Source organism: Callionymus lyra, chromosome 15 (assembly GCF_982586985.1).
Source record: "Callionymus lyra chromosome 15, fCalLyr1.hap1.1, whole genome shotgun sequence".
NCBI lineage: Eukaryota > Metazoa > Chordata > Actinopteri > Syngnathiformes > Callionymidae > Callionymus > Callionymus lyra.
In genome coordinates, this window is record NC_141832.1 from 7,288,717 (window position 1) to 7,316,540 (window position 27,824).

The window sequence follows — 27,824 nt, forward strand, 5'->3', positions numbered from 1 at the left end:
ATCCACAGACCTCAGAGCCCGAGCTGGGGTGTAAGTCTGGATCAGATCAGTGATGTAAGGAGGAGCCTGACCATGAATAGATCTGAAAGTAAGAACCAGAATTTTAAAGTTGATCCTGAAAGAAACTGGAAGCCAGTGAAGAGTTTTAAGGAGAAATGTGAGTTCTTCTACTAGAGCGGCTCAGAATTCTCGCTGCAGAGTCTGAATCAACTGCAGACGAGACAAGATCCTTCTTGTTAAGACATGAAAACAAACTATTACAATAGTCTAGACGAGAAGAAACAAACGCATGGATTACAAGATCCAGATCATGTTGTGACAACATTTTCCTAAATTTAGAGATTTTTCTCAGTTTCTGGTCAGTTTTCTACAGTGTTGAACTAGAGACATGTCTTTATCAAATACAACACCCAGGTTTCTCAGGCTCAGTGTGACAGACTGACCTAAGTCACCCAAGTACTGACTAAACCCTGGAATCTTATCATCAACAATCACCAGAGTTTCAGTTTTGTCCACATTTAGCTGTAGAGTGTTTTCAGAAGTAACTTCAAAATATTCTTCTGCTGGACCAAGAGAGATGGTTCTTGTAAATATTCTCAACTCAAATGATTGATTGACATGTGTCTTTTTATTGACGACCCCACGATCAATCTTTTTTTAGCAGGAAGAAGGAGTCACTCTAGCTTTTGGGAAGATGCTGGAACTTCTTGACTTTGGTGTTTTTCATGAACAAACTTTTGTGGATTTGTTTCTTCTGATGTTCTCATCGAACCGTCTTGGCTGGTGAACATCAACATGTTCTCGCCTCACAAACCTGTCCTGAGACTGGCCTCCTGTCCAGGGTGTCCCCCGCCTCTCACCGTCAAACAAGAGAACACGAGGTGGAGAACGAACAAGAGGTTCGTCCTGGAGCTGAAATCTCTGGTATTGTCGTCTCTCAAGTTGAGACGATGATGAAGTGCTGAAGGAAGTTCTTCTGAGGGAATCCCTGGCACGTCGACACGCTGACGTCTCTGCCCCCCCCCGGTGCCCCCCGGGTCCCTCTCGGGTGTGATCAGGGCAGGGAGACCCGAGTCCAGATGTCCAGGTCCTGATAGCGCCGCTCGTCTGACGCTCGTCTTATCACGAGCCTGCAGCGCCGTCACGTTACGAGGGTGCTGCGTCACGTTACGAGGGTGCTCCCGCTACGAGGGCTCGGCGTCAGTCTGCAGTGGTCGTCGGGATCGAGCGGTGGTTCTGGAGCAGGTGCAGGTGAGGGTGTGGCCTTCATGATGATTATGTATTTATGTTTTTCATGTCAACGTTTGAACTGATCGAGTCGTCTCTGAGCGTTTTCGCTGAAATACTGTTTTTCAAATATTGTTTTTTAAATAATGTTTTTCAAATATAGTTTTTCAAATATAGTTTTTTTAATATAGTTTTTCAAATATTGTTTTTTAAATAATGTTTTTCAAATATCGTTTTTCAAATATAGTTTTTCAAATATAGTTTTTCAAATATAGTTTTTTAAATATAGTTTTTCAAATATAGTTTTCAACACGTTCATATTCTCCAGGTTTGTATTTCAGCAATGATTCTAATGAAACTGTTATATTATATATTCTATTTTCAACTGGTGGTTAAACGTTTCGTATCATCACGTGTTTATATGTCGATCATGTTCTTCGCCGCGAGGGCGTCGCCCGCGACACGTTCAACGGCCGATGCTTTATCTGCGAGTGCGCGCACTGATAGCATGTCGTCGCTACGACTTTAGCTCAAATAATTATAATATCAACGTAAGAAACAAACGACAACAGTTGTTTTTTTTCTTCAGCGTTTTTCTTGGATCGACTTGTTTTTGATCAAACTGTTTATTATTTTTCTACTTTATTGAACAATGAAATAATTAGCATGCTAATCGCTTTTAGCATTCTGAGAATGTTTGTTTTATGTTAATTAAAATAATGTGTTTAATGTCAAATATTGTGTAGTTGATTCTTCACCAAGTTGGTTTCAAACCAACAAAAATAAAGAAAATATTGAAATGCTAATCGCAACTAGCTTTAGAGCTATAATTGATGACAATGCTACGTTAGCATGCTAATATTAACCACAGATGATACTTCCACTTCGAAATGTCAGTCTGCCATAACATTATGACCACCAATGGCGAACAATTATTGATTTGTTTATTCATTCAAATGATACATGTATATGCTAATTGCTAATTGCTAATGGTACTATTTTATGTTTACTTCAACAACTTTCTTCAGGTGTTGTGTGTTTCAGGAGCGACCGTCAGACGTTCAAACCGATGGAGAACATTTCAACTTGTGATGAGGTGAGTGACAAGAACGTTGGTGAAGAAGAGAAGACGCTGAATCTAGTGTTCACAGGACAGCGAGGTGTTCCAAGAGTTTCCTGCTCCGATGATGCTGTGAGTGTGAAACACGAGCTCTAGAACCTTCAAACTTCACTGAGACCCGAATGGACGTCACACCATGACAAGCTGTGCAGCTGCGCCTCCCACTGGTCAAAGAGAGAATCGCATTATTTAAAATTAAAAAAAACTCAGATAAGAGAATCTTGACGATGCTTCTTGATTAAAATGTAAAATAATAATAATAAAAACAATAATAATGATAATGTTAAAAATAAACTACATTTACACTTTTTAAACACTTTTAAGGTGTTTGAAAAAATAAGATAACAAAGAATCTTCTTTGTTGTTTATCATGGTAACTGATCTGTGCACCATGTTTAACGACCAGTAGGGGGCGCACAAAGCACCAGAAGAAAAGCCCACACGACTAAATGAAACCGATAAGGCCCCACCTTTGCGCCCTGTGGGACTCCACCAGTGAATGTTTCTGGTTTCATATGTTCCCAGGTCCCCTATTGGTTACAATGACACCTACGACCCGGACTCCAGGGGACGCGAGGACCTGGACTGTGAGGCACCGCCGGAGGTTCAGGTCGTGTCTATCGACCCAGGAGGTGATTTCTGACTCTTGACACTGGAACCGTAGCCATGGTTAACGTCGGTCTTCTCCTCAGCTTTCCTGAACCTGAACACCAACGCTACCACCCGAGGAGACGCCCAGGTGAGACCCCCACCAGGACCTCTAGAAGTTCCATTTCTAAACCACCACTTGCTCGTAGGCGTACGTGGAGCTGAACGAGCTGATGGGAAACAGCTGGCAACAGACGGCTCGCTGGGCGGGCTACGAGGAGAATCTCAACACGGCCACTGGACAATGGAGCCAGTCGCACATGTCCTACCTGACCTTCAAGAGTCTGATCCAGCTCCGCAAGGCCATGAGCACAGGTGAGGGTCTCTTCCAGACCACTGACATTTAAGGACTAAAGGACTTTCTTCTCAGGCGCCGTTCTGTTTGACGTCAACGTGGGAAGTTTGTCCGCGGTGGCCGAGAAGGTCGTGGATGGGCTTCTGGACAACAACGAGATCCGACCCAGCGATCGAGATGGTCTGCTGAGAGCCTTGCTCATGAGACGCAGGTAACAGAGGTTTCACTCAAAACATGGTAGATTCTCCAACGATCTTCAGACACAAGTGTGAATGGGGCGAGAACAAAACCCTGAGGCACGCCCTCCCTGACCCGACTTCTTTCCCTTCAGTCAGTCTGCGGGGCCGGTGGTGACACCTGCCGGAGACATCGAGATGCAGATGTTCTCCGTGAGCAAGAAGGTAGATTTCTGGAGGAGAAACAAAAGAGAATCGTATTTTGATTTGTTTACTCGTCCACAGCGAGACGGCGCGGACAACATGGAGGCTTCTGTCGTCCTCTCAGGTACGTGCCTCCGCCTCTAGGTGGCGCTGCAGGGTGTGAGCGGCTGCTTGTCTCCAGGTGTGGTGGACTTGTTGGAGAAGCCTGTGGTGGCGTTTGTGAGGTTGACCGACTCCATGGTGATGGAGTCCGTGCTGGAGAGCCCAGTGCCGGTCCGCTTCTTCTTCATCCTGGTGGGACCCGGCGACAGCGGGATCGACTACTCCGAGAGCGGCCGGGCCATGGGGGCGCTGATGGCCGACTGGGTGAGACTCACAGAGCTGAGCCAGAAGGCGAAAGGCTCGCGTTTGAGCGCCCGCTCTGTTCCCAGGTTTTCTGCCTGGAGGCGTTTCTGGCCCAGACGGCGAAAGACTTGACGAACGCCATCGCAGACTTCATGGACTGCAGCATCGTGGTTCCTCCCACAGAGATCCAGGACCAGGGGATGTTGCAGCCCATCATCAGCTTCCAGAAGAAGATACTGAAGGACAGACTTCGTCCCAGTGACACTCGACTGGCCTTTGGTGACAGGGTCAAAGGTCAGCGCGCACAACAACAACCCTGATCGATAGCTATTATTGATTTCATATATTTAATTATCCTTTATTTAATATTTTCTTTATTAAAGGATTTGATTTAATTAAAGATTTGAATTATAATAAATAAATATATGTTTTTATTTTGTAATTCTGTTCATTCAAAATACATTTTCTAGATTCAAAATTTTTCTAGTTTGTAGTCTTTTCTTTTTTTAATTTATAATTGAGTCACTGATGTCACGTGATGTTTGATCAGCAGCTCTGAGCTCTGTTGGTTTTGTCTGGAGACTCTATTATAACATTTATATTAAACTCAAAAAACAACAAATGAAAAAATATTGACTTTGGATGAAATATTTCTGAAGTTGACTCGAGTTTTTAAGATTAATTTAGAAAATATTCTACTTTTAAATTCTATTATATAAAAAACATAAGGACATTTTTTATTCAATTATTCAAAAAATACTTTGAGAAAAAAGATTAAATAAAACATTCAACGTTTGAATCGTTTCAATATTGTGATAATATACTAACAGTCACAACACTGGTACTTGTACCTGTACCTGTACCTGTACCTGTACCTGTTCTTGTACCTGTACCTGTACCTGTACCTGTACCTGTTCTTGTACCTGTACCTGTACCTGTACTTGTACCTGTACCTGTACCTGTACCTGTTCTTGTACCTGTACCTGTACCTGTACCTGTACCTGTTCTTGTACCTGTACCTGTACCTGTACCTGTACCTGTACCTGTACCTGTACTTGTACCTGTACTTGTACCTGTACTTGTACCTGTACCTGTTCTTGTACCTGTACCTGTACCTGTACCTGTACCTGTACTTGTACCTGTACCTGTACCTGTACCTGTACCTGTACTTGTACCTGTACCTGTACTTGTACCTGTACCTGTACCTGTACCTGTACTTGTACTTGTACCTGTACCTGTACCTGTACCTGTACCTGTACCTGTACTTGTACCTGTACTTGTACCTGTACTTGTACCTGTACCTGTACCTGTACTTGTACCTGTACCTGTACCTGTACCTGTACCTGTACCTGTACCTGTACTTGTACCTGTACTTGTACCTGTACCTGTACCTGTACCTGTACCTGTACTTGTACCTGTACTTGTACCTGTACCTGTACCTGTACCTGTACCTGTACTTGTACCTGTACCTGTACCTGTACCTGTACTTGTACCTGTACTTGTACGTCAGTAAAACTGTTCTAGAAAACTTTAACCCGACCTTGACCTTGTTCCAGTGGAAAAAGCTCCGGAGCCGCCGCGCGACGATCCACTGGCTCGTACAGGAATCCCCTTCGGCGGGATGATCAACGACGTCAGACGGCGTTACCGCCACTACATCAGCGACTACACCGACGCCGTGAACCCTCAGGTGCTCGCCGCCGTTATCTTCATCTACTTCGCCGCGCTGTCGCCGGCCATCACCTTCGGAGGACTCCTGGGTAACACAACCTAGAATCCACTGACCCGAGCAGATCTGACTGAGATCCCACTGTCCAGCTGACAAGACGGAGAAGCTGATGGGTGTGTCCGAGCTGATGGTCTCCACCTCCATCCAGGGAATTATTTTCTGCCTCATCGCCGCTCAGCCCGTCCTCGTCATCGGCTTCTCTGGACCTCTGCTGGTGTTCGAGGAGGCCTTCTTCGTGGTGGGTGCCTTCATGTCAATCAACTCAACTTCATCTCATGTATCTCCTGCCGCTGGGTCCAGTTCTGCAAATCCCAGGGCCTCGAGTACATCGTTGGGCGCATCTGGGTGGGCATGTGGCTGGTCGTGATCGTGTTCATCATCGTGGCCGTGGAAGGAAGCTTCCTGGTCCGGTTCATCTCCCGCTTCACCCAGGAGATCTTCTCCATTCTCATCTCGCTCATCTTCATCTACGAGACCTTCAACAAGCTCATCAAGGTCTCGGCGCCATCACCTGGAGACCACCCACTGGGTCTATAACGTGGTCTCTTCTCTCAGATCTTCAAAGCCCATCCGCTGGTACTGAACTACGACCACCTGAACATGTCGTCAGAAAACCCCTTCCACCCGGTGGTCAAGGAGCACATCGAGTACCACTTGGATGGAAACATGACCATCCATGAGCTGGAGATCGAGCGGGCGTACCCCAACACGGCCCTGCTGTCCATGTGTCTGATGTTCGGCTGCTTCTTCATAGCTCTCTTCCTCCGCAAGTTCAAGACTGGTCATTACCTTCCTGGCTGGGTAGGACCAGAGAAACCACCCTCAATATTTGACACCAAGTTCATTGACCGTGTTCCCTTCATCGTAGCTGCGGCGTCTGGTCGGAGACTTCGGCGTTCCCATCGCCATCTTCATCATGATAGCGGTGGACATCAGCATTGAGGACGCTTACACTCAGGTAAACACAGGACCAAGTTCATATGGGTAACATGAGGGTTTGTCAGCAGGTCTGTTTTGTTACCGGCTGACAGTCACTAGTCTGACCAGCATTGTCAACGAAAAAGTCTCTTCTAGCTCTAACAGCCCAGATCTGAGGAGCTAAACTGGATCTGTGAACGTGACGGTACTGAGGTGGAACTAGCTCTAAGATATCCAAGAGGTTAGCACCAGACAAGTAGCACCAGACTAGTGTTTGTAGAAGGTTTAATAGTCCACAGAGAAGAACATCTGATCTCATGTTTGAAGAAACACTTGTGTCTGTCGTTGGGTCACAGACAGAAAGGCTGCTGGGAAGTGTGGGGTTCTCTAGGTTTGACATGGCCCGGATAGTCCCTGAAGGAGAACCAGAAGTTTGAGGATGGTCCTGCTGACGCTTCTCGTTCCCTGCAGAAACTTGTGGTGCCTAAAGGAATCGAGGTGACCGACCCTAAAGTCCGAGGCTGGTTCATCAACCCCATGGGAGAGAAGAAGCCGTTCCCCTTCTGGATGATGGCGGCCAGCTGTGTTCCTGCGCTGCTCGTCTTCATCCTCATCTTCCTGGAGTCGCAGATCACCACGTACGTGTCTGACCCTTCAACTTCCTGCTCCGTGTCGTGACCTCTGCTGGCGTCCAGGTTGATCGTGAGCAAACCCGAGAGGAAGATGATGAAGGGATCTGGGTTCCACTTTGACCTGCTTCTCCTGGTCACCATGGGTGGCATCTCTTCTATCTTCGGGGTCCCCTGGTTAAGCGCTGCCACCGTGCGATCCGTCACTCACGCCAACGCTCTCACCGTCATGTCCAAGGGCCCCAAACCGGAGATCGAGAAGGTGTTGGAGCAGAGGATCAGCGGCATCTTCGTGGCCATACTCGTCGGTGAGTGATCTCTAGTGACCCTTCTCTCCAAACATCTCGTTGACGCTGCGATGCCTTCAGGGGTCTCCATCTTCATGGAGCCCATCCTCAAGATGATTCCCATGACGGCTCTGTTCGGGATCTTCCTCTACATGGGAATCACCTCCTTGAGTGGCGTCCAGATGTGGGACAGGATGCTCCTGCTCATCACACCCAAGAAGTACCACCCGTCAGACGCCTACGCCACCATGGTGGGCTCGCTTCAGATCGCTGCTCGCCATAGTTATACTAGTTTTGATAGTTATAATAGTGACGATAGTTATGATAGTTATAATAGTGATAAAAGTGTCAATAGTTATAATAGTGATAACAGTTACAGCAGTTATGATAGTTATAATAGTGATAAAAGTGACAATAGTTATATTAGTTTTGATAGTTATAATAGTGATACAAGTGACAATAGTTAGGATAGTTATAATAGTGATAAAAGTGTCAATAGTTATGATAGTTATAATAATGATAAGTGACAATAGTTATAATAGTTATAATAGTGATAACAGTGACAGCAGTTATGATAGTTATAATAGTGATAAGTGACAATAGTTATGATAGTTATAATAGTGATAAAAGTGACAATAGTTATGATAGTTATAATAGTGATAGAGGTGACAATAGTTATGATAGTGATAAAAGTGACAATAGTTATAATAGTTTTGATAGTTATAATAGTGATAAAAGTGACAATAGTTATGATAGTTATAATAATGATAAGTGACAACAGTTATAATAGTGATAAAAGTGTCAATAGTTATAATAGAGATAAGCGACAATAGTAAATATAAATATAACATGTGTATAAGATATAAATATAACATGTGTATAAGATATACATATAACATGTGTATAAGATATAAATATAACATGTGTATAAGATATACATATAACATGTGTGTAAGATATAAATATAACATGTGTATAAGGTATACATATAACATGTGTATAAGATATACATATAACATGTATATAAGATTTAAATGTAACATGTGTATAAGATATAAATAGAATTATAATTATAAATTAATTATAAATATGATTTTTTTTTTTTAATAACTGGTGATAAAGAAATGACTATCAATAAACAATAACTGGTGATAAAGAAGTTCAATAAACCATAACTGGTGATAAAGAAGTTCACTAAACCATAACTGGTGATAAAGAAGTTCACTAAACCATGACTGGTGTGTGCAGGTGTCCACCATGAGGATGCATCTCTTCACTCTCATCCAGCTCTTCTGTCTGGCCGTTCTGTGGATGGTGAAGATGAGCAGCTTCTCTCTGGCGCTGCCCTTCGTCCTCATCCTCACCATCCCTCTGCGCATGGCCTTGACGGGCCGACTCTTCACGGTCAATGAGATGAAATGCGTGAGTTTCCTTCAACATCACGTCTTCAGCAGAAACACCAACGTTCACTTCTTGTGTCCATGTGTTCCAGCTGGACGCCGACGACGCGAAGGTGGTTCTGGACGAAGAACCAGGCGAGGACGTCTACAACGAGTCTCCGCTGCCTTGACGTCCGACACGTTAGCAGAAGAAACCAAATGTTAGGAAAGTGTGTGTTTGATTTACGTGATACTCTGACATGTTCTTCATTAGCTGGTGTGACAAATAATATCTTCATTCAACTTTTCTGGATTTTATTTTAGGTGTTTTCTTTGACTCATATATGCCGTTTTATTGAGTTTGTGTTTTTAATCGACATTTTACGCAGATGTGTCTCAACAACATGTTTGACTAGTTATACATGTGTGGCTGTGTTTGTACAGAGATTTAATAATAAAAACATCAGTCCTGTGATCGTTTGTGACACGTTCAAATAACTAAACATTCAAAGAGTATTTAACTGGATGAATAAAGTACATATAACTTATTCAACAAGAAGGTCGAGGTAATAACCAGGTGTAACCTCTGGGGTCAACTTCAAGCAGGTTTGTTTTCAACTTTTTTTTCACATTTCATTGTCTTTGGTTTGTTTATTGACATTAAATGTGGATTTTTTTTTTTTTAATTAAGACAAAACGAGATTTTTTTTTATTCAAATGTGTTTATTTTGTTATTCCATAACAATATCAATAAACGTACATTACATAAATAATATTATTTGGAGTAAACAACTTAAAAAGTTACTCCCATCTCTCCGACTGCACGTGAATGCATCACACTTTTTCCTGTTTAGTACTTCCTGGACGGACGTGATTGGTCGCCTGCAGGCCCCGCCCACAAACACGAGGTGCCGTGAAGGCAACATGTCGCTGTCAAACAAAACACACGTCGCCGCAAACACAACAATCACAAACATCAACATTAAAGTTTTCCGTCGCTCGTCGAGAACCGACACAACACTGTCACCGCGAAGCACGTCCAACAAGTGCCGCGAAACCCCCGCGGACGGAGCTCCAGGGGCGGCCGCGGAGGACGAGAGTGTGGATGGAGGAGATGGAGGCGGGGGAAGGAGCGTCTCTGCGGGGACTGGAGCGAGGAGCGCGGACGGCGCAGAGCTGGCGCTGGAACAACCCTCCCCTTCCTCCTCCACAGAGCCGCGAAGCAGGTAAGAAGCCCCGCGGCCGCTCCAGCGAAAAAAAACCTCCATAAATGCGCCGAACATCCGCGAGAATCTCACCGACGAACCACCAGCACCATTGTTCTATTTCTACACCCGCACCCGGGACCTTAGAGCCGTCGCGCCGGCGAGAACCGGCGAGCAGACGAGGGCGGCCATATCCGTGTGTCGTGTCCTCTAGCGCGGGCAGAACGAGCGCCGCTCGCCCTCTGCTAAATATAGTGTTCCGGCCCAAAAGAACCGAGCCCCGGCGCTTCTGCGGGTGTTTTCGCTCGAAACCGGGTCGGTTTGTGGAGCGATTGTGTGTTTGTGGATGAATATTCGGTGTTTTTCTGTCGCCGAGACCTCCACGCGGCTGGTGGCGGAACAGCTCGCCGCCCGTGTCGTCCGCCATCAGGGATCTGGGTTTAATATCTCACCGCCCTCTCTCTCCCCCTCTCTCTCCTCTGTAGCCCCAGAACCACCGACGACCAGCGCCGAGAGAACCCGCCTTCTTGTCCCTCGCTCAAGCGCTTTCTGGGTCGAGGGAGACGCACTCCCGTGACGCCCAGGGTTCAGGTTTAAGCTGCTTTTCTGGGGGTTCGCAGTGCAGCGCTGGACCTCGTCACGGTAGGTCGTCGAGCAGCCTCGGAGCTCCTGCTCCAGAGCCTCCTCTCCGGGGCGCACACACTCGGCTGCTCCGGGGCGATCGGAGACAATAGAATTTAATTCATTTTCGCCCGTTTTGTGGAGGTATTTTCGCCATTTTCGAGGGTTTTTTCACGCGGGGTCCAGCGAGAGTTCGATGCCCGCGAACGTGGTGTGTTTTCCGGACATTTTGAGGACCGCGTCGCGTGACCGAAAAATGCTAAAATATTCGACTAAAACGGAAAATAATTCCACGGAAATATATTTAAAACACCACGCATCGTTTAACGTGATTTTCCTGATTTTTAACCAAAAATACATTTACGAAGGTTTTGTTGATTTTGTCGTTTCGATGTTAAAATGTGCGGAATCTGTTTTAAATCGTGTTCCATGAGAGTAAAACGTCGAGTTATGCGAGTAAAAGCGTGTTTTAAGGCTTTAATGCGTGTGTTGGCGGAAGAAAATCGAGACTGGAGAAGCGCCGCTGGAGGCCATCAAGGGCAGAGAACAACAGCCGCCATCATGGAGCTCATGTCGGCTACGCCTCGATGAAGAATGCACTCGATTATGCGCCGCAGCACCGAGCGAGAAGCCAGAAGAGCGAAGTCAAACACCCGCAGAGACCGCCCTGTGTGCCTCGGTGATGTTTAAGGGGAATACGAGGGTTTTTTCTGCGGGACTGGAGCGGGTCACGGGCTGAAGCTCCGCCGGTGACGCTTCACTGTCCAGACTCCAGTCCTCGTCCTCGTGGAGCAGATCCACGGTCAGCTGGTCGCCCACAGCTGCTCCACTCGCTTCCTCCTTCCGTGGATCCTCCCGTGGATCCTCCCCAACCCCCCGCTCCAGAGCCTCCATGTTCGGTCCGGGCGAGAAAATGGTCGCTTTTTTTCTCCGGCGAGTCCGCGACACTCAACGCAATAATGGCGTGAAATCCCGCGACGAGCAGTTCGTCGAGGACGCGGATGAACTCGCGGCTCCTCTCGTTGATATTTGAGATTTGAAGCCGTCACAAGAGAAACACTGTCTCACCATGAGCGTGAACGTTTAAGGGGCGTGTAGTGAACAGAACCATCAGAACATGGAGGCGCCACTGACACGTTCAAACACACACCAGAACCTTTAGTCTTTAGTGTTTGTTTCTAAGATCATTTCTTGTTACGTCTTTAGTTTTTGTTTTTAAGATCATTTATTTTTAATCTTTAGTGTTTGTTTCTAAGATGATTTCTTGTTGAATCTTTAGTGTTTGTTTCTAAGATCATTTATTGTTGAATCTTTAGTGTTTGTTTATAAGATCATTTATTGTTGAATCTTTAGTGTTTGTTTATAAGATCATTTATTGTTGAATCTTTAGTGTTCGTTGGTTTCTAAGATCATTTATTGTTGAATCTTTAGTGTTTGTTTCTAAGATGATTTAGTAGTAGTAACAAGTATACGTATATGTGTAGTATTGTCCAGTACTTGACTCTGGTGTTGTGATAGTGTAGAAAAAGTATACGTATATGTGTAGTATTGTCCAGTACTTGACTCTGGTGTTGTGATAGTGTAGTAACAAGTATATTTGTGTAGTATTGTCCAGTACTTGACTCTGGTGTTGTGATAGTGTAGTAACAAGTATATTGGTGTAGTATTGTCCAGTACTTGACTCTGGTGTTGTGATAGTGTAGTAACAAGTATATTTGTGTAGTATTGTCTAGTACTTGACTCTGGTGTTGTGATAGTGTAGTAACAAGTATATTTGTGTAGTATTGTCTAGTACTTGACTCTGGTGTTGTGATAGTGTAGTAACAAGTATATTTGTGTAGTATTGTCCAGTACTTGACTCTGGTGTTGTGATAGTGTAGTAACAAGTATATTTGTGTAGTATTGTCCAGTACTTGACTCTGGTGTTGTGATAGTGTAGTAACAAGTATATTTGTGTAGTATTGTCCAGTACTTGACTCTGGTGTTGTGATAGTGTAGTAACAAGTATATATGTGTAGTATTGTCCAGTACTTGACTCTGGTGTTGTGATAGTGTAGTAACAAGTATATATGTGTAGTATTGTCCAGTACTTGACTCTGGTGTTGTGATAGTGTAGTATTAAGTATATTTGTGTAGTATTGTCCAGTACTTGACTCTGTTGTTGTGATAGTGTAGTAACAAGTATATATGTGTAGTATTGTCCAGTACTTGACTCTGGTGTTGTAGTATTTACAGACTCTTGACAAAGTCGTAACTACTTTCATTGTTTTCAAACCAAAATATGTCCATGATTTCTTGTTGAGTCATTAGTGTTTGTTTCCAAGACGATTTCTTGTTAAGTCATTAGTGTTTGTTTCTAAGACGATTTCTTGTTAAGTCATTAGTGTTTGTTTCTAAGACGATTTCTTGTTAAGTCATTAGTGTTTGTTTCTAAGACGATTTCTTGTTGAGTCATTAGTGTTTGTTTCTAAGACGATTTCTTGTTAAGTCATTAGTGTTTGTTTATAAGACGATTTCTTGTTGAGTCATTAGTGTTTGTTTCTAAGATGATTTCTTGTTGCATCTTTAGTGTGTGTTTGTTTCTAAGATGATTTCTTGTTGCATCTTTCGTGTGTGTTTGTTTCTAAGATGATTTCTTGTTTGCAGGTTTCAGGATACAAATGAATGGACAGATGATGGAGGCAACATCCCAAGACCAAGGTGACAGAAAACACTTTAAACATGTTTTAAATCCACATTATTGTTACTGTGGACATTTTAATTCACTTATTTATTCAGTATATAAACTTTCTAAATTCACGTTTAATTTCTTGTGCAAACGGCAAAATGAAAGACGACAAATATAATTGAATTTCCTTCTTAAGACTTGAAGCCAGTAGATCAGTTCGTTCAGTGTTTCCTACTGGCTTGATTTGAAGAAAACATCTTGTGGTGACTGTAGCGTCAGAACCAGGGTTATGTATGAACCATGTGCTCTTGTGTGTCAGTGTGGGCGCAGGATGACCTCTTACGACTGCTGGACCTCATGAAGGTGGCGCTCCCCCTGAAGGACCTCACCAAGTACAAGACGTCCGAGTCGCACCTGGACTGGAAGAAAGTGGCCTTCAACTCGTTCACGGCAGAGATGTGCAAACAGAAGTGGCTGGAGGTGTCGAAGGAGGTGAGACCACGACGCTCCTTCCATCCCTTCTCCTTCACTCACTTCTTCTTCTGGTTCTCAACAAAGATCCGTAAGTTCAGGACTCTGACGGAGCTGATCTTCGACGCTCAGGACTACATCAAGAACCCGTACAAGGGGAAGAAACTCAAGGTACGACTCCTGACCCTCCTCTGTCCTCCACACGTGTCCTGACCCTCCTCTGTCATCCACACGTGTCCTGACCCTCCTCTGTCCTCCACACGTGTCCTGACCCTCCTCTGTCCTCCACACGTGTCCTGACCCTCCTCTGTCCTCCTCACGTCTCCTGACCCTCCTCTGTCCTCCTCACGTGTCCTGACCCTCCTCTGTCCTCCACACGTGTCCTGACCCTCCTCTGTCCTCCACACGTGTCCTGACCCTCCTCTGTCCTCCACACGTGTCCTGACCCTCCTCTGTCCTCCACACGTGTCCTGACCCTCCTCTGTCCTCCACACGTGTTCTGACCCTCCTCTGTCCTCCACACGTGTCCTGACCCTCCTCTGTCCTCCTCACGTGTCCTGACCCTCCTCTGTCCTCCACACGTGTCCTGACCCTCCTCTGTCCTCCACACGTGTCCTGACCCTCCTCTGTCCTCCTCACGTGTCCTGACCCTCCTCTGTCCTCCACACGTGTCCTGACCCTCCTCTGTCCTCCACACGTGTCCTGACCCTCCTCTGTCCTCCACACGTGTCCTGACCCTCCTCTGTCCTCCTCACGTGTCCTGACCCTCCTCTGTCCTCCACACGTGTCCTGACCCTCCTCTGTCCTCCTCACGTGTCCTGACCCTCCTCTGTCCTCCTCACGTGTCCTGACCCTCCTCTGTCCTCCACACGTGTCCTGACCCTCCTCTGTCCTCCACACGTGTTCTGACCCTCCTCTGTCCTCCACACGTGTCCTGACCCTCCTCTGTCCTCCTCACTGGTCCTGACCCTCCTCTGTCCTCCACACGTGTCCTGACCCTCCTCTGTCCCCCACACGTGTCCTGACCCTCCTCTGTGCTCCTCACGTGTCCTGACCCTCCTCTGTCCTCCACACGTGTCCTGACCCTCCTCTGTCCTCCACACGTGTCCTGACCCTCCTCTGTCCTCCACACGTGTTCTGACCCTCCTCTGTCCTCCTCACGTGTCCTGACCCTCCTCTGTCCTCCACACGTGTTCTGACCCTCCTCTGTCCTCCACACGTGTCCTGACCCTCCTCTGTCCTCCTCACTGGTCCTGACCCTCCTCTGTCCTCCACACGTGTCCTGACCCTCCTCTGTCCCCCACACGTGTCCTGACCCTCCTCTGTGCTCCTCACGTGTCCTGACCCTCCTCTGTCCTCCACACGTGTCCTGACCCTCCTCTGTCCTCCACACGTGTCCTGACCCTCCTCTGTCCTCCACACGTGTTCTGACCCTCCTCTGTCCTCCTCACGTGTCCTGACCCTCCTCTGTCCTCCACACGTGTTCTGACCCTCCTCTGTCCTCCACACGTGTCCTGACCCTCCTCTGTCCTCCTCACTGGTCCTGACCCTCCTCTGTCCTCCACACGTGTCCTGACCCTCCTCTGTCCCCCACACGTGTCCTGACCCTCCTCTGTGCTCCTCACGTGTCCTGACCCTCCTCTGTCCTCCACACGTGTCCTGACCCTCCTCTGTCCTCCACACGTGTCCTGACCCTCCTCTGTCCTCCACACGTGTCCTGACCCTCCTCTGTCCTCCACATGTGTCCTGACCCTCCTCTGTCCTCCACACGTGTCCTGACCCTCCTCTGTCCTCCTCACTGGTCCTGACCCTCCTCTGTCCTCCACAGAAACACCCCGACTTCCCCAAGAAGCCTCTGACTCCATATTTCCGCTTCTTCATGGAGAAACGAGCGAAGTACGCGAAGCTACATCCTGAGATGAGCAACCTGGACCTGACCAAGATCCTGTCCATGAAGTACAGAGAGCTGCCGGACAAGAAGAAGGTCAGACTCCATTGATGGTTGATGCTAGTGATGAACTGAATCTGAGGCTAACATTAGCACCTAGCATCCAAATGCTAACCCGGTTAGCATTGCTACGTTCAGTGATGAAGACTCACGATCGTTCTTAAAAACATGAGATGTTGGTAGAAGTTAAACAAGTCAAGGTCGAATGAGAAGAACCTTCATGCACTTGACAAAAATATTTACATTTTTTGACAGAAAAAGTACGTGGACGACTTTTTGCGAGACAAAGAAACGTTCGGTCACAGCATGACGAAGTTCAGGGAGGACCACCCGGACCTCATGGAGAACATCGCCAAGAAGGGCTCCAACGTCCCGGAGAAGCCCAGGACGCCACAGCAGCTCTGGTACACCCACGAGAAGAAGGCCTTCCTCAAGACCCACCCGGACGTGAGTCGCACACGTCGCTCGCTCGTGAGTCGACGGTTCGATCTGATCCAGCTTCTCGTCCCCAGGCGACCACCAAGGACATCAAGGACAGTTTGGGAAAACAGTGGACGCTGCTGTCGGACAAGAAGAGGCTCAAGTGGATCGCGAAGTCTCTGGACCTGAAGAAGCTGTACGAGGTGAAGCAGGAGTGATGTTGACAGTTGTCAGAAGTATCCAGTGTTGATGGAACACGATACTCGTGCGACTAGTTGGACGTGTGATCTGGTCTCACCTGAGTCTGGTCCTGCAGGAGACCATGAGAGAATACATCCAGCAGCACCCGGAGCTCAACATGACGCAGGACGACATCGTCAAGTCCACACTCACCAAGGCCGAGCGACACCTGAAGGACAAGTCTGACGGTCGACCCGACAAACCTCCTCCGTGAGTCCGAGCTGACGGGCGTCGACCTCCTGCCGGTCCTTCATCAACATCTCTGTCCTCTCAGGAACGGCTACTCCATGTTCTGCGCCGAGCTGATGTCCAGCATGAAGGACGTGCCGAGCACCGAGCGCATGGTGATGTGCAGTCAGAGGTGGAAGCTGCTGAAGCAGCAGGAGAAGGACGCCTACCAGAAACGCTGCGAACAGGTGAGACCTTGAACGCATCACCAGTGTCTGATCACAGAACTTCCTGTCGTCTCAAAGATCTAACGGTTGATCGATCTGCCAGAGGGAGGGTCTGATGTCAGTGGAGAGTCAAAAGATCAGAGCGTCTGCATTGTTCATCTAATGTGTAGTATTGTCCAGTACTTGACTCTGGTGTTGTGATGTTGTAGTAGCAAGTATATATGTGTAGTATTGTCCAGTACTTGACTCTGGTGTTGTGATAGTGTAGTAGCAAGTATATATGTGTAGTATTGTCCAGTACTTGACTCTGGTGTTGTGATAGTGTAGTAGCAAGTATATATGTGTAGTATTGTCCAGCCCTTGACTCTGGTGTTGTGATAGTGTAGTAGCAATTATATATATGTAGTATTGTCCAGTACTTGACTCTGGTGTTGTGATAGTGTAGTAACAAGTATATATGTGTAGTATTGTCCAGTACTTGACTCTGGTGTTGTGATAGTGTAGTAACAAGTATATATGTGTAGTATTGTCCAGTACTTGACTCTGGTGTTGTGATAGTGTAGTAGCAAGTATATATGTGTAGTATTGTCCATTACTTGACTCTGGTGTTGTGACAGTGTAGTAACAAGAATATATGTGTAATATTGTCCGGTACTTGACTCTGGTTTTGTGATAGTTTAGTAACAAGTATATATGTGTAGTATTGTCCAGTACTTGACTCTGGTTTTGTGATAGTTTAGTAACAAGTATATATGTGTAGTATTGTCCAGTAGTTGACTCTGGTGTTGTAGTATTTACAGACCACATGACTCTTGACGAAGTCGTAACTGCTTTCATTTGTTTTCAAACCAAAATATGTCCAAACATCGGCTTTAAAAGCTGTTGAACTCACTGTATCCTCTCGTCCTCAGTCATTATTCTTCCTGTAGCTGCGTAGGATGTAACGACTGCTGCCATCTAGAGGCCGGAAGTTTAACTGTAACACAAACATGGAAAAAAAAGCTTAAATGTTTCTCTTCTCTCCACAGAGGAAGAAAGACTACGAGATAGAGATGAACAGATTCCTCAGCGTAAGTTCTTTCTCTTCTCTCTCCGTCGCGTCTTCTTCATATATTCATGCTCTACTCTCCCGCTGTAGAGCCTGTCGGCGGAGGAGCAGCAGAGGGTTCTGGGAGAGGAGAAGCCGGGGTTCAGGCGAGGCGGAGCCAACAGTACTGCGGCGAAAAAGAAAAACTCCAAACCAGCCGTGAGTGACAGATTCAAAACACGTCTTATTTACAAGTTAAATCTGGACGAGTTGATGAAAATCATTCTTTACAAACAGGAAGTTCAACTGAAGCCGTTTAAACACTTGTCAACTGTGGATACGTTTGTCCTTCCTTGTAAAATGTGTGTAGATTTGAAGCTGTATCAATGGTTTTCCATCTCAAGGTCGCTGCAGAAAAACCCAAAAGACCCATCTCCGCCATGTTCATCTTCTCCGAGGAGAAACGTCCAAAACTGCAGCAGGAACGTCCCGACCTGGCCGAGAGCGAGCTGACCCGGCTGCTGGCCCGCATGTGGAACGAGCTGCCGGACAAGAAGAAGGTGCGTGGAGACCCCCCCCCCCCCCCCCCCCCCCCCAGTGTTGGTCGCTCTGAACATGTGACTTGCAGGAGAAGTACAAGCGTCTGGAGATGGTGCTGAAGGCCGAGTCGGAGAAGAAGGACGATCGCAATCGTCTCCCAGACCCGCCCAAGACGGCGCAGGACATCTGGCAGCAGAGCGTCATCGGAGACTACCTGGCCAGGTTCAAGGTAACACGAGCTGCCACCACATGATGGACCTCATCGAGCTTCTCTGTTAATAATGGAGCTGAAATGCTAACATTAGCTTAGCATCCACATGCTAACGTGATTAGCATTTAGAATTTTTTTACCTGGACCTTATCTTTGAATCTTCAAGATGTTGTTCGGAAACATGACTTCTTCTGTTTACGAGTGAAGGCATGAGAAGGTTCTTGGGTTCACGCGCGTCGTGTTGTCCTCAGAGCGACAGACCGAAGGCGGAGAAGGCCATGGAGGCGACCTGGGTGACCATGGAGAAGAAGGAGAAGATCATGTGGATCAAGAAGGCGGCGGAGGACCAGAAACGATACGAGGTCTGAGAGAAGGCTCAGGTGTTGACGTGAGACTGAAACATCTAAACGGTTCTTCTGCTCCACAGAGAGACTTGTGTGAGATGCGTGCTCCTGCTGTCACCATCACGCCCGTCAAGAAGATGAAGTTCGAGGGAGAACCCAAAAGACCTCCGTCGTAGGTTCCTCTTTGAGTCCGGCTGAACGCGTCTGTCCAGGGTCAAAGGTCAACCCGTGTCTCTGGTCACAGGAACGGCTATCAGAAGTTCTCTCAGGAGATGCTGTCCAACGGCGAGCTCAACCATCTGCCCATGAAGGAGCGCATGACGGAGATCGGCGGCCGCTGGCAGAGGTTACCTCTGAAGGACAAGGACCGCTACAAGAAGATCGCCGAGGAGAAGCAGCGCGAGTACAAGGTCCTGCTGGCTCAGTGGCTGCAGGTGAGTCGTGATGGCGGCGGCGTCGTGGTGTCGTGACTCAAACACCTTCGTTCTTCACAGAGTCTGACCTCACAAGAGCGCAACACGTACAAGGAGTACACCTCACAGGTGAGCCCGCCACACCTGAGTCCAGAGCCAACGCTCATCTTTTCATTTCTCGTCTCCAGAAGAGAAGACCTGCTGCCAAACCAGGAGGTCCTGCCGCCAAGATCAAGAAATCTGTGAGTGTTAGGAGTCCGGACCACGGGTCTGGTCCACGGGTCTGGACCACGAGTCGAGTCTAACCCTGAATGTTCTCAGGAGACGGACGAGGAGGAAGACGAGGACGAGGACGACGAGGAGGACGAGCGCGAGAAGGCTTCTTCAGACGGAAGCTCCTCCAGCAGCAGCGACGAGGACGACGACGACGAAGTGAGTAGAGACTTCGATGTCTTTCAATACAAGAAACAAGTAGTTGATGTTTTTAAAGCTCACTTGATGTTTTCATCGACATATATTCAGTCAAAACCCACAGAAATATCAAATACATTTTCATAGAAAAGTATGTGCTGTTCGTTTGTTTGGCCACTAGATGTCGCCAGTGACTCAAACGGATTGAAGTTCTCCAAGAATGTCGGATAATAATTTAGATGAATCCAGACGAGTGAATAAATCAAACAAACTTACGAGATAATTAAAGAATGTTTCAAATATTTAAGTAAAAAACTGATGTTTTTGTGCTGTTCGCTTATTTGGCCACTAGATGTCAGTCACAACATCTAAGAGCGCATTATTCGAGTCTCTCGGTTAAACGTGTGAAAACCGCCCGCAGAACGAGGGGGACGAGGACGAGGACGAGAAGGAGAACCAGTCTGACGACAGCAGCAGCGAGTCGAACTCTGACAGCTCGTCTGACTCGGACTCGGACTGACCGCGAGAAGGAACCGAGCATCGCTGAGCCACCACCAGAGGGCGCCACCTCCCTGTCCTTTTGTACAAACACGTGTTTTTATTTTCTGTTTTATCGTCGTAAGAAGAAGAAGAAGAAGAAGGTTGAGGCTTCGCAGCCAAAGATCGAGGGAGTTTTTCACTCTTCAGAATGTTTTTCCTTTTTTTATAAATGGATCCAAAACATTCGTTCTCGTTTGTGCAGATTTTATTCTTTCGGATCAAAACAAATCAAGCCATGTTTGAACGTTTTTCTCTTTTATATCCGATGTGTTTTATCTCCAGGTCCAGAATCTATTTTTCTATTCACTAGGATTTCCTTTGGTTCTGTTGTTCAACTCGTTAACTTTTAATTGTTTCTGTGACGGAGCTGCACTCGTCCTCATCCCCCGTTCTCGATGCTTCGCTACGCGCGGCGTCACCAGTAGGATGAATGACGGTTTTAATTTCTTTGAAAGTTTGGACTGAACCAGATGCTGATCCCAAAAAAGTGTGCACTTATGCATCAGTCCTGTGTGTGTGTGTGTGTGGGCGTGCACGTGTGGACGTGCACGTGTGTGTGAGACCTTCAGACGTGGCGTCACATGAATTTTCTCGACTGAAACCAGCCAGACTCCACTGGAGTTTTGTAAATACCTTTTTTTGTATCCCGTGTGTGACGTTCTGGGGGGGTGGGGGGGTCTGTTATCTTGGGGTTCACTGTCGGGTCTTTGGTTGGTTTGTACAGAGATGTTTAAAACACGCTTTACAAGTTTGTACTGCTGAACATGTTTTCTAGAGCTGAGCCCGTGTCCCTGTAGTTCAAGTATTTCAGCAAATAAAGGATTGAAACTCACCGTCACTGACCCCCTTAAACAACTGACCCCCCTTCAAACTATTGACACCCTTCAAACCTTTGACCCCCTTCAGTCTACTGACCCCCCCCCTTCAGATTATTGATCCCCCTTCAAACTACTGACCCCCCCACCTCCCCTTCAGACTATTGACCCCCCCTTCAGACTATTGACCCCACTCTTCAGACTATTGATCCCCCTTCAGACTATTGACCCCCCCTTCAGACTATTGACCCCACTCTTCAGACTATTGATCCCCCTTCAGACTATTGACCCCCCCCTTCAGACTATTGACCCCACTCTTCAGACTATTGATCCCCCTTCAGACTATTGACCCCCCCTTCAGACTATTGACCCCACTCTTCAGACTATTGGCCCCCCCTTCAGACTATTGACCCCACTCTTCAGACTATTGATCCCCCTTCAGACTATTGACCTTCACTGACTGCTGTTTAGTTCGTTCAGTCTTTGATTTAAACCTTAATCAAACTTTTCTTCTCGTTCAGATGTTTGACTCTTGAACAGTAGAAATGTAAAAGTGTGTGTATAAAAACATATAAGTTTGTGTACATAAACATAAAAGTGTTGCTTAAGTTGACTTTCAACATGAACTAGTTCAAAGTAGTTTTTCTAGATACGAACTACAAGCTTTTTAATAGAATCAAACCAAAGATTATTGATCATCGTATCAAACTATTGGACATTTGTCATCATTATTGTAAACAAACAAGTATATGTTAAAATACTAAACTAGTTCACAGAAGCTTATCAGTAATAAAGTTTAGTTCACGTTCAACTATCGTTCAATGAACTGGTTTCATATGTTGACGCAAGAGTTGCCTTCGTTAGCTTTGTTAGCATTGACGCTGCTACTCCTGCTAGCTTGACATGTGCGATAGTCTTCCTGTTGCCATGGTGACCTGTGGAACAACAACGAACATTTATACAAACGTTAACAAGTCTAAGACAAACACCACAATTAAGATAAAAGATCGTTTGAGTGGAAGATTCTGTGAAGAAAGTCTGGCTCTTACGAACACACCGTTTCTTTAGATGTCGTCATGAAGGAGCCAAGGTCTCAAGCTCTTACGAACACACCGTTTCTTTAGATGTCGTCATGAAGGAGCCGAGGTCTCAAGCTCTTACGAACACACCGTTTCTTTAGTTGTCGTCATGGAGGAGCCGAGGTCTCAAGCGGGACGCGAACACGTGACCCTCGTCGGGCCTGATGGCGTGACAGCCACGAGGAAGTGACTTGTGGGTAATCGTCTTCCTCTGGTCTGCGGGCGCATCAGTCTGATCGGCATCTCTCGCCAGCTCGCCACTTCCTGTTGCAGGTGGCGCCGAACGAACGCTTCGCACGAAGGTGGTGGAGAAGATCGACCTGGCGCAGGAACCTCGGGTGACCCTGAGCAGAAGTTTGAAATCCTTTCACTCTTTCATCGTCTTCTCTCAGGCCTTGAACGCATCGCGAAGCCTTCACTGTACTACTTCAAACCTAATACTATATGTGCTAGAACTACTACTTAAACTACCACTAGTTTCTTCTGAGACTCTTGTTTGTCTCATGTTGATCTTTTAAAGTTTATATTTAACTGTGTTTTGATTGTGACCCTGAAACATCTTTACTAATAACTATTACTATGTATATGATGTTGAGGATTTTCAGTTCAGACATGAACATATTATGGTGTCAGTATGTAGCATCTAGCATGTAGCAGCTAGTATGTAGTATGTAGCATGTAGCTGCTAGTATGTAGTATGTAGCAGCTAGTATGTAGTATGTAGCAGCTAGTATTTAGCTGCTAGCATGTGGCAGCTAGTATGTAGCAGCTAGCATGTGACAGCTATGCTGTTGCTGTGTCGCATACTAGCATACTAAAAGTTAGTATTTTTAGTGCGTTAGTGCGTCTCAATTCTTAGTATGCGAAATTTAGTGCGCCATGCACACTAAATTGGCGTACTAACACGCCCACAAAACTGAGCATGGTTCGATGGACACTAACCACACTAAACAGCCGCCATCTTAGTGACGTTTTAAACGGAAGTTACGTCATATATAAATGCATATATATTCATATACTTACAGGTGCATTTTCCGCAGCAGTAGGAGGATAAACACGTCTTCACTGCTGATACCAGTTTAAATATCTCGCGATTATTTAGATTCTCATATTTTTTCTTTATTTATTTTTCCAAAGTTGCAAAACGTGCTGCCAGCAGGTGGCGATAGCGTTCAAACAGCTGGTTGAAACATCGTTAAATAGAAGTAGAAGAAGAAGCTGTCATGTGATTTCCGGTTAGTGTGTAGCAGCAGAGTTTGATTTGAGACATACTATCTGTGGAGAATTTGCGTACTAGTTAGTACGTACACTAAACTGATGCATACTAACTTCTAGCATACTAAGAGTAGTATGCGATTTAAGACACAGCATGTGTCTCAAATTGCATACTTAAGTACTCAAAGTTAGTATTTTTAATGCGTAAGTGCGTCTCAATTCTTAGTATACGAAATTTAGTGCGCCATGCACACTAAATTGTCACTAAAACGCCCACAAAACTGAGTATGGATCGATGGGCACTTTCTACACTAAACGACTGCCATCTTAGTGACGTTGTAAACGGAAGTTACTTCATATATATATATATATATATATATTTATTCATATACGTACAGGTGTATTTTCAGAAGCAGTACGAGGATGACGCGTCTTCGGTGCTGATACCAGCTTAAATATCTCGCTAATATTTTGGTTCTCATATTTTTTCTTTATTTCCTCTTCCAAACTTGCAAAACGTGCTGCCAGTAGGTGGCGATAGTGTTCCTACAGCTGGTTGATCGTTAAATAGAAGAAGAAGCTGTCGCGTCATTTCCTGTTAGTGAGTAGCATCAGAGTTTGATTTGAGACAAACTATCTGTGGAGGATTAGTTACTAGTTAGTACGTACACTATCCTGATGCATACTTACTTCTAGTATACTAAGAGAAGTATGCGATTTGAGACACAGCACTAGTATTTATCAGCTAGCATGTGGCAGCTAGTATTTAGCAACTAGCATGTAGAAGCTAGTATTTGGAAGCTAACATGTAGCAGCTAGTATTTAGCAACTAGCATGTAGCAGCTAGTATGTGGCAGCTAACATGTAGCAGCTAGTATTTAGCAACTAGCACGTGGCACCTAGTATGTAGCAACTAGAATGTGGCAGCTAGCATGTGGCAGATAGTATTTAGCAGCTAGCATGTGGCTCTCTTCTTCTTCATCTCTCTCTTCTTCTTCTTCATCTCTCTCTTCATCTCTCTCTTCTTCATCATCTCTCTTCTTCTTCATCCTCTCTCTTCTTCCTCTCTTCTTCATCTCTCTTCTTCATCTCTCTCTTCTTCATCTCTCTTCTTCATCATCTTTCTTCTTCTTCATCATCTCTCTTCTTCTACATCATCTCTCTTTTTCATCATCTCTTCTTCATCTCTCTCTTCTTCTTCATCATCTCTCTTCTTCTTCATCTCTCTCTTCCTCTTCATCTCTCTTCTTCTTCATCTCTCTTTTCATCATCTCTTCTTCTTCATCATCTCTTCTCCATCTCTCTTTTCATCATCATCTCTTCTTCTTCATCTCTCTTCTTCATCTCTCTTCCTCATCTCTCTCCTGTTCATCAACTCAGGGTGTGATACAAACGTTCATGCAGACCTGCATCATCTCTCCCTGGAGACCATCATTCTTCTTTATGGTCTGTCGATCCGTCATCTGTGCTGTTAGCTCAGGATATTGTCGTCGCGGGAACATTAGCTTCTCACATTAGCAGCAGCCATTAGCGCGACGGTCCCGCGACGAGACGAAGCGTAACGACGCCGTAAAAGCGGGGGATGAAGAGCGAGGACGATGGAGTGGAAGAGAGAAGACGTCCGTCATCGTAACGATGGTAGTGGAGACTCGTTACGTTTCACTTAAATGAATGAAGAAAATCATCCATAACATTATGACCAGCAGATACTGACGAGTCATCACTTCCTCGAGCCTATAATGTTAAACCTTCACAACCTGGTCCAGACTCGCTCGGCAGAATCCTCCACATAACGCGACTGTAGCCATGAGCGCAGCTGTCGTTATCTTTAGACAATCATCATATAAATATAGAGTTTGAGGATGAAGAGAAATATTTATGATCTTGTTATTGTGTCGTCAAGACGACAGGTAGGAAGTGGGGGGGGGCAAACAGGAAGTGAGAGAAGTTCAGTAAACAATAGAGAAGCTGTGGCTCGACGGGATTCCCCTGCACCCCCCCTGACTACACACCACACACACACACACAAACATGCACACACATGACACACACACATACGCACACTGTTTTTTATGTGTCGACATCTTCCTGCGTCTGCACAAGTACACAACCAGAAATATTGTACACATACCTAATTACATACACAAACAAACGCATGACTACACACACACAGTACTGTCGTGCAGTGAATCCAGTCAGAGTCAGCTCGACTGCTTTTGTCTGAACTCCTGCAGTTCCAGATCTTAAGCTCCGCCCATTTAAAAAAAAAAACTTTCTGGAGATGAAATCTTGTTGACCATAACCACACCCACTCTGCTGTGATTGGTCAAGCATGGAGGTTTCTGAAGCAGTAGTTAGACACTTGAAGGACGACAGATTCCTCAACATATTACTTTGTCCAGATGTACCTTCAGACTCACACACATGATCAATGTTAACAGACAGACTAGTATCTCAGGTGTGTGTGTTTGTGCTTGTTGTGCTGAGTGATGACAACACACAGATCTATACTTTGCCCAACACTCATGACACTCACACACACAAACACACACACACGCTTACACACACACAAATACACACACTTGAAACACACGATTACACACACTTGAAACACACAAATACACACACTTGAAACACACAAATACACACACTTAAAACACACAAACACACTCTCAGTACTTACTTGATCCGCTCACATGCCTCATCTTGTACTATTTATAGCATCAAGTAGAAGCAGCACACTAGTCATGTGACATGCATGTTGCACGCAACCATGTACATTATATAAAGCGTTGTACACACACACACACACGGACGCACACGTACACACACACACACACACACAAATGTCACACGCGATGTTTTGAACTGTGGATCCAGGTCTTCAGGGGATGATCTTCCAGCTGAACTGAACAACATGGTATGAAGAAGTATATAATTATATGAGAAGTATATGAGGACGAATGAAAAAGATTTACTGAATGTATCATTATTTTCATATTAAAATGTATTTAAAACAGCTTATTATCAGTTGTTTAAAGGTTTATTTACTCATTAGCTAATCTTGTGATGCTAACACAAACGAATGTTAGCATCTCAATGTGTTTAACTCTCATGATAAATGTTTGTTTTATAAAGGAAAATAACTGTCAATCATGATGAACTACATGTTTGATCTATTGTCGATAAACCTGCCATGAATAGCATATGCTAACACGTGTTCATCGTTAGCATTGCAACGATGCTAACTTCACTACAAATATACATTAAAGTGTCTTTATTACTACTTTGAACAACATGTATTTACACTTCTGTTAATATTGTTATTATTCATGTCCGAGTAAGCTAGGCTATCATGTCACTGCTGAGGTTATCGCCTGGTGACGTGTAGCATTTGTAGCTAGGCTAGTTGTTGATGAATAATTAGGTCAAACTTATACATCTTGATGTTTCGCTAACAACTAAGCTAGTTACAAATTTAAGCTTCCATGTGTTGAAACGTTACCTCGAATACGCTAACATTTCGACTGAGCTACATCAAAAAGGGCGGGATCACAATGTTTATGCTAATGTCACGACATTGGCTAAGCTAGGTAAGTTACTACGTTAGCATCCTAACCACATTAAATGTTAAATCCTTCAACAACTTGATGGCACTTTATCTACATTAGCGTCTCTACTATAGCAACACTTTGTTAAGCGCTAAAGCTACACAAATAGCTGTACCCTGCTTTAGCGACAACTGAACAATAGCAGAATTTAGCCGCGGCACTATTTTGGTACGATGTTAGCGCTCGGATGCTTCGAGCACATTAGCACTGAAGCTATGAAAACACTGTTGTAGCAACATTAGCAACTGTGAAGCTAAATTAAACAGCATTCGTACTAAACACACAAACAACATCTTTAGCTTCACAATCAAAGAGAAACTGATGCTACATGGTCATGCTAGCACGTTAGCTTCGCTCAAACGGGAAATGACATCAAGTCTTCGGACGACGACCCACGACGTTCCGTGTGTTTCTAGATGGTGTTGAGGCGTTTTTTCATGTGTGATGTCACGTGTTCGCCAGCGTCGCTGCAGCCTCGCGTGACACGTCGTCCATGTTTTCATCTGCAGGTTCTCGTCGTCTCTGGACACGTGACCTACTTCACGGATGAATAATGGAGTCGCTCGTGTCACGTCAACATGAAGATCCTGGTCCAGTGAACATGTATGTTCTTGTGTTTCAACCCATGACCTTCGACGCGTCACAGATATTTTTGATACACACACACCTTTGCACGTGACCCATACATCAAGA

The 27,824-nt window shown here is 45.5% G+C and overlaps 2 protein-coding genes across 2 annotated transcripts; both read left to right on the forward strand.

Annotated features, from left to right (window-relative positions):
• Nucleotides 1-1,186: 1,186 nt before the first annotated feature.
• slc4a1a (solute carrier family 4 member 1a (Diego blood group)) lies at nt 1,187-9,432 on the forward strand. Its single transcript, XM_087810042.1, has 21 exons — nt 1,187-1,251; nt 2,272-2,323; nt 2,379-2,419; nt 2,873-2,979; nt 3,040-3,086; nt 3,145-3,310; nt 3,366-3,501; nt 3,622-3,691; nt 3,752-3,794; nt 3,852-4,036; nt 4,102-4,309; nt 5,572-5,775; nt 5,834-5,982; nt 6,045-6,239; nt 6,300-6,545; nt 6,613-6,702; nt 7,134-7,300; nt 7,358-7,599; nt 7,660-7,829; nt 8,827-9,000; nt 9,071-9,432. Exons 2-21 carry the CDS (start codon nt 2,297-2,299, stop codon nt 9,146-9,148), a joined length of 2,745 nt encoding a protein of 914 aa, XP_087666168.1. The 5' UTR covers nt 1,187-1,251; nt 2,272-2,296; the 3' UTR covers nt 9,149-9,432.
• A 331-nt stretch (nt 9,433-9,763) lies between these two features.
• Nucleotides 9,764-21,243, forward strand: ubtf (upstream binding transcription factor). The gene is made up of 20 exons (XM_087810043.1): nt 9,764-10,183; nt 13,430-13,483; nt 13,771-13,943; nt 14,010-14,093; nt 15,751-15,906; nt 16,126-16,317; nt 16,383-16,493; nt 16,607-16,740; nt 16,805-16,946; nt 17,954-17,995; nt 18,064-18,171; nt 18,357-18,512; nt 18,581-18,721; nt 18,955-19,065; nt 19,131-19,219; nt 19,292-19,481; nt 19,542-19,589; nt 19,649-19,702; nt 19,782-19,892; nt 20,293-21,243. Exons 1-20 carry the CDS (start codon nt 10,063-10,065, stop codon nt 20,389-20,391), a joined length of 2,316 nt encoding a protein of 771 aa, XP_087666169.1. The 5' UTR covers nt 9,764-10,062; the 3' UTR covers nt 20,392-21,243.
• The last annotated feature ends 6,581 nt before the right edge of the window (nt 21,244-27,824 follow it).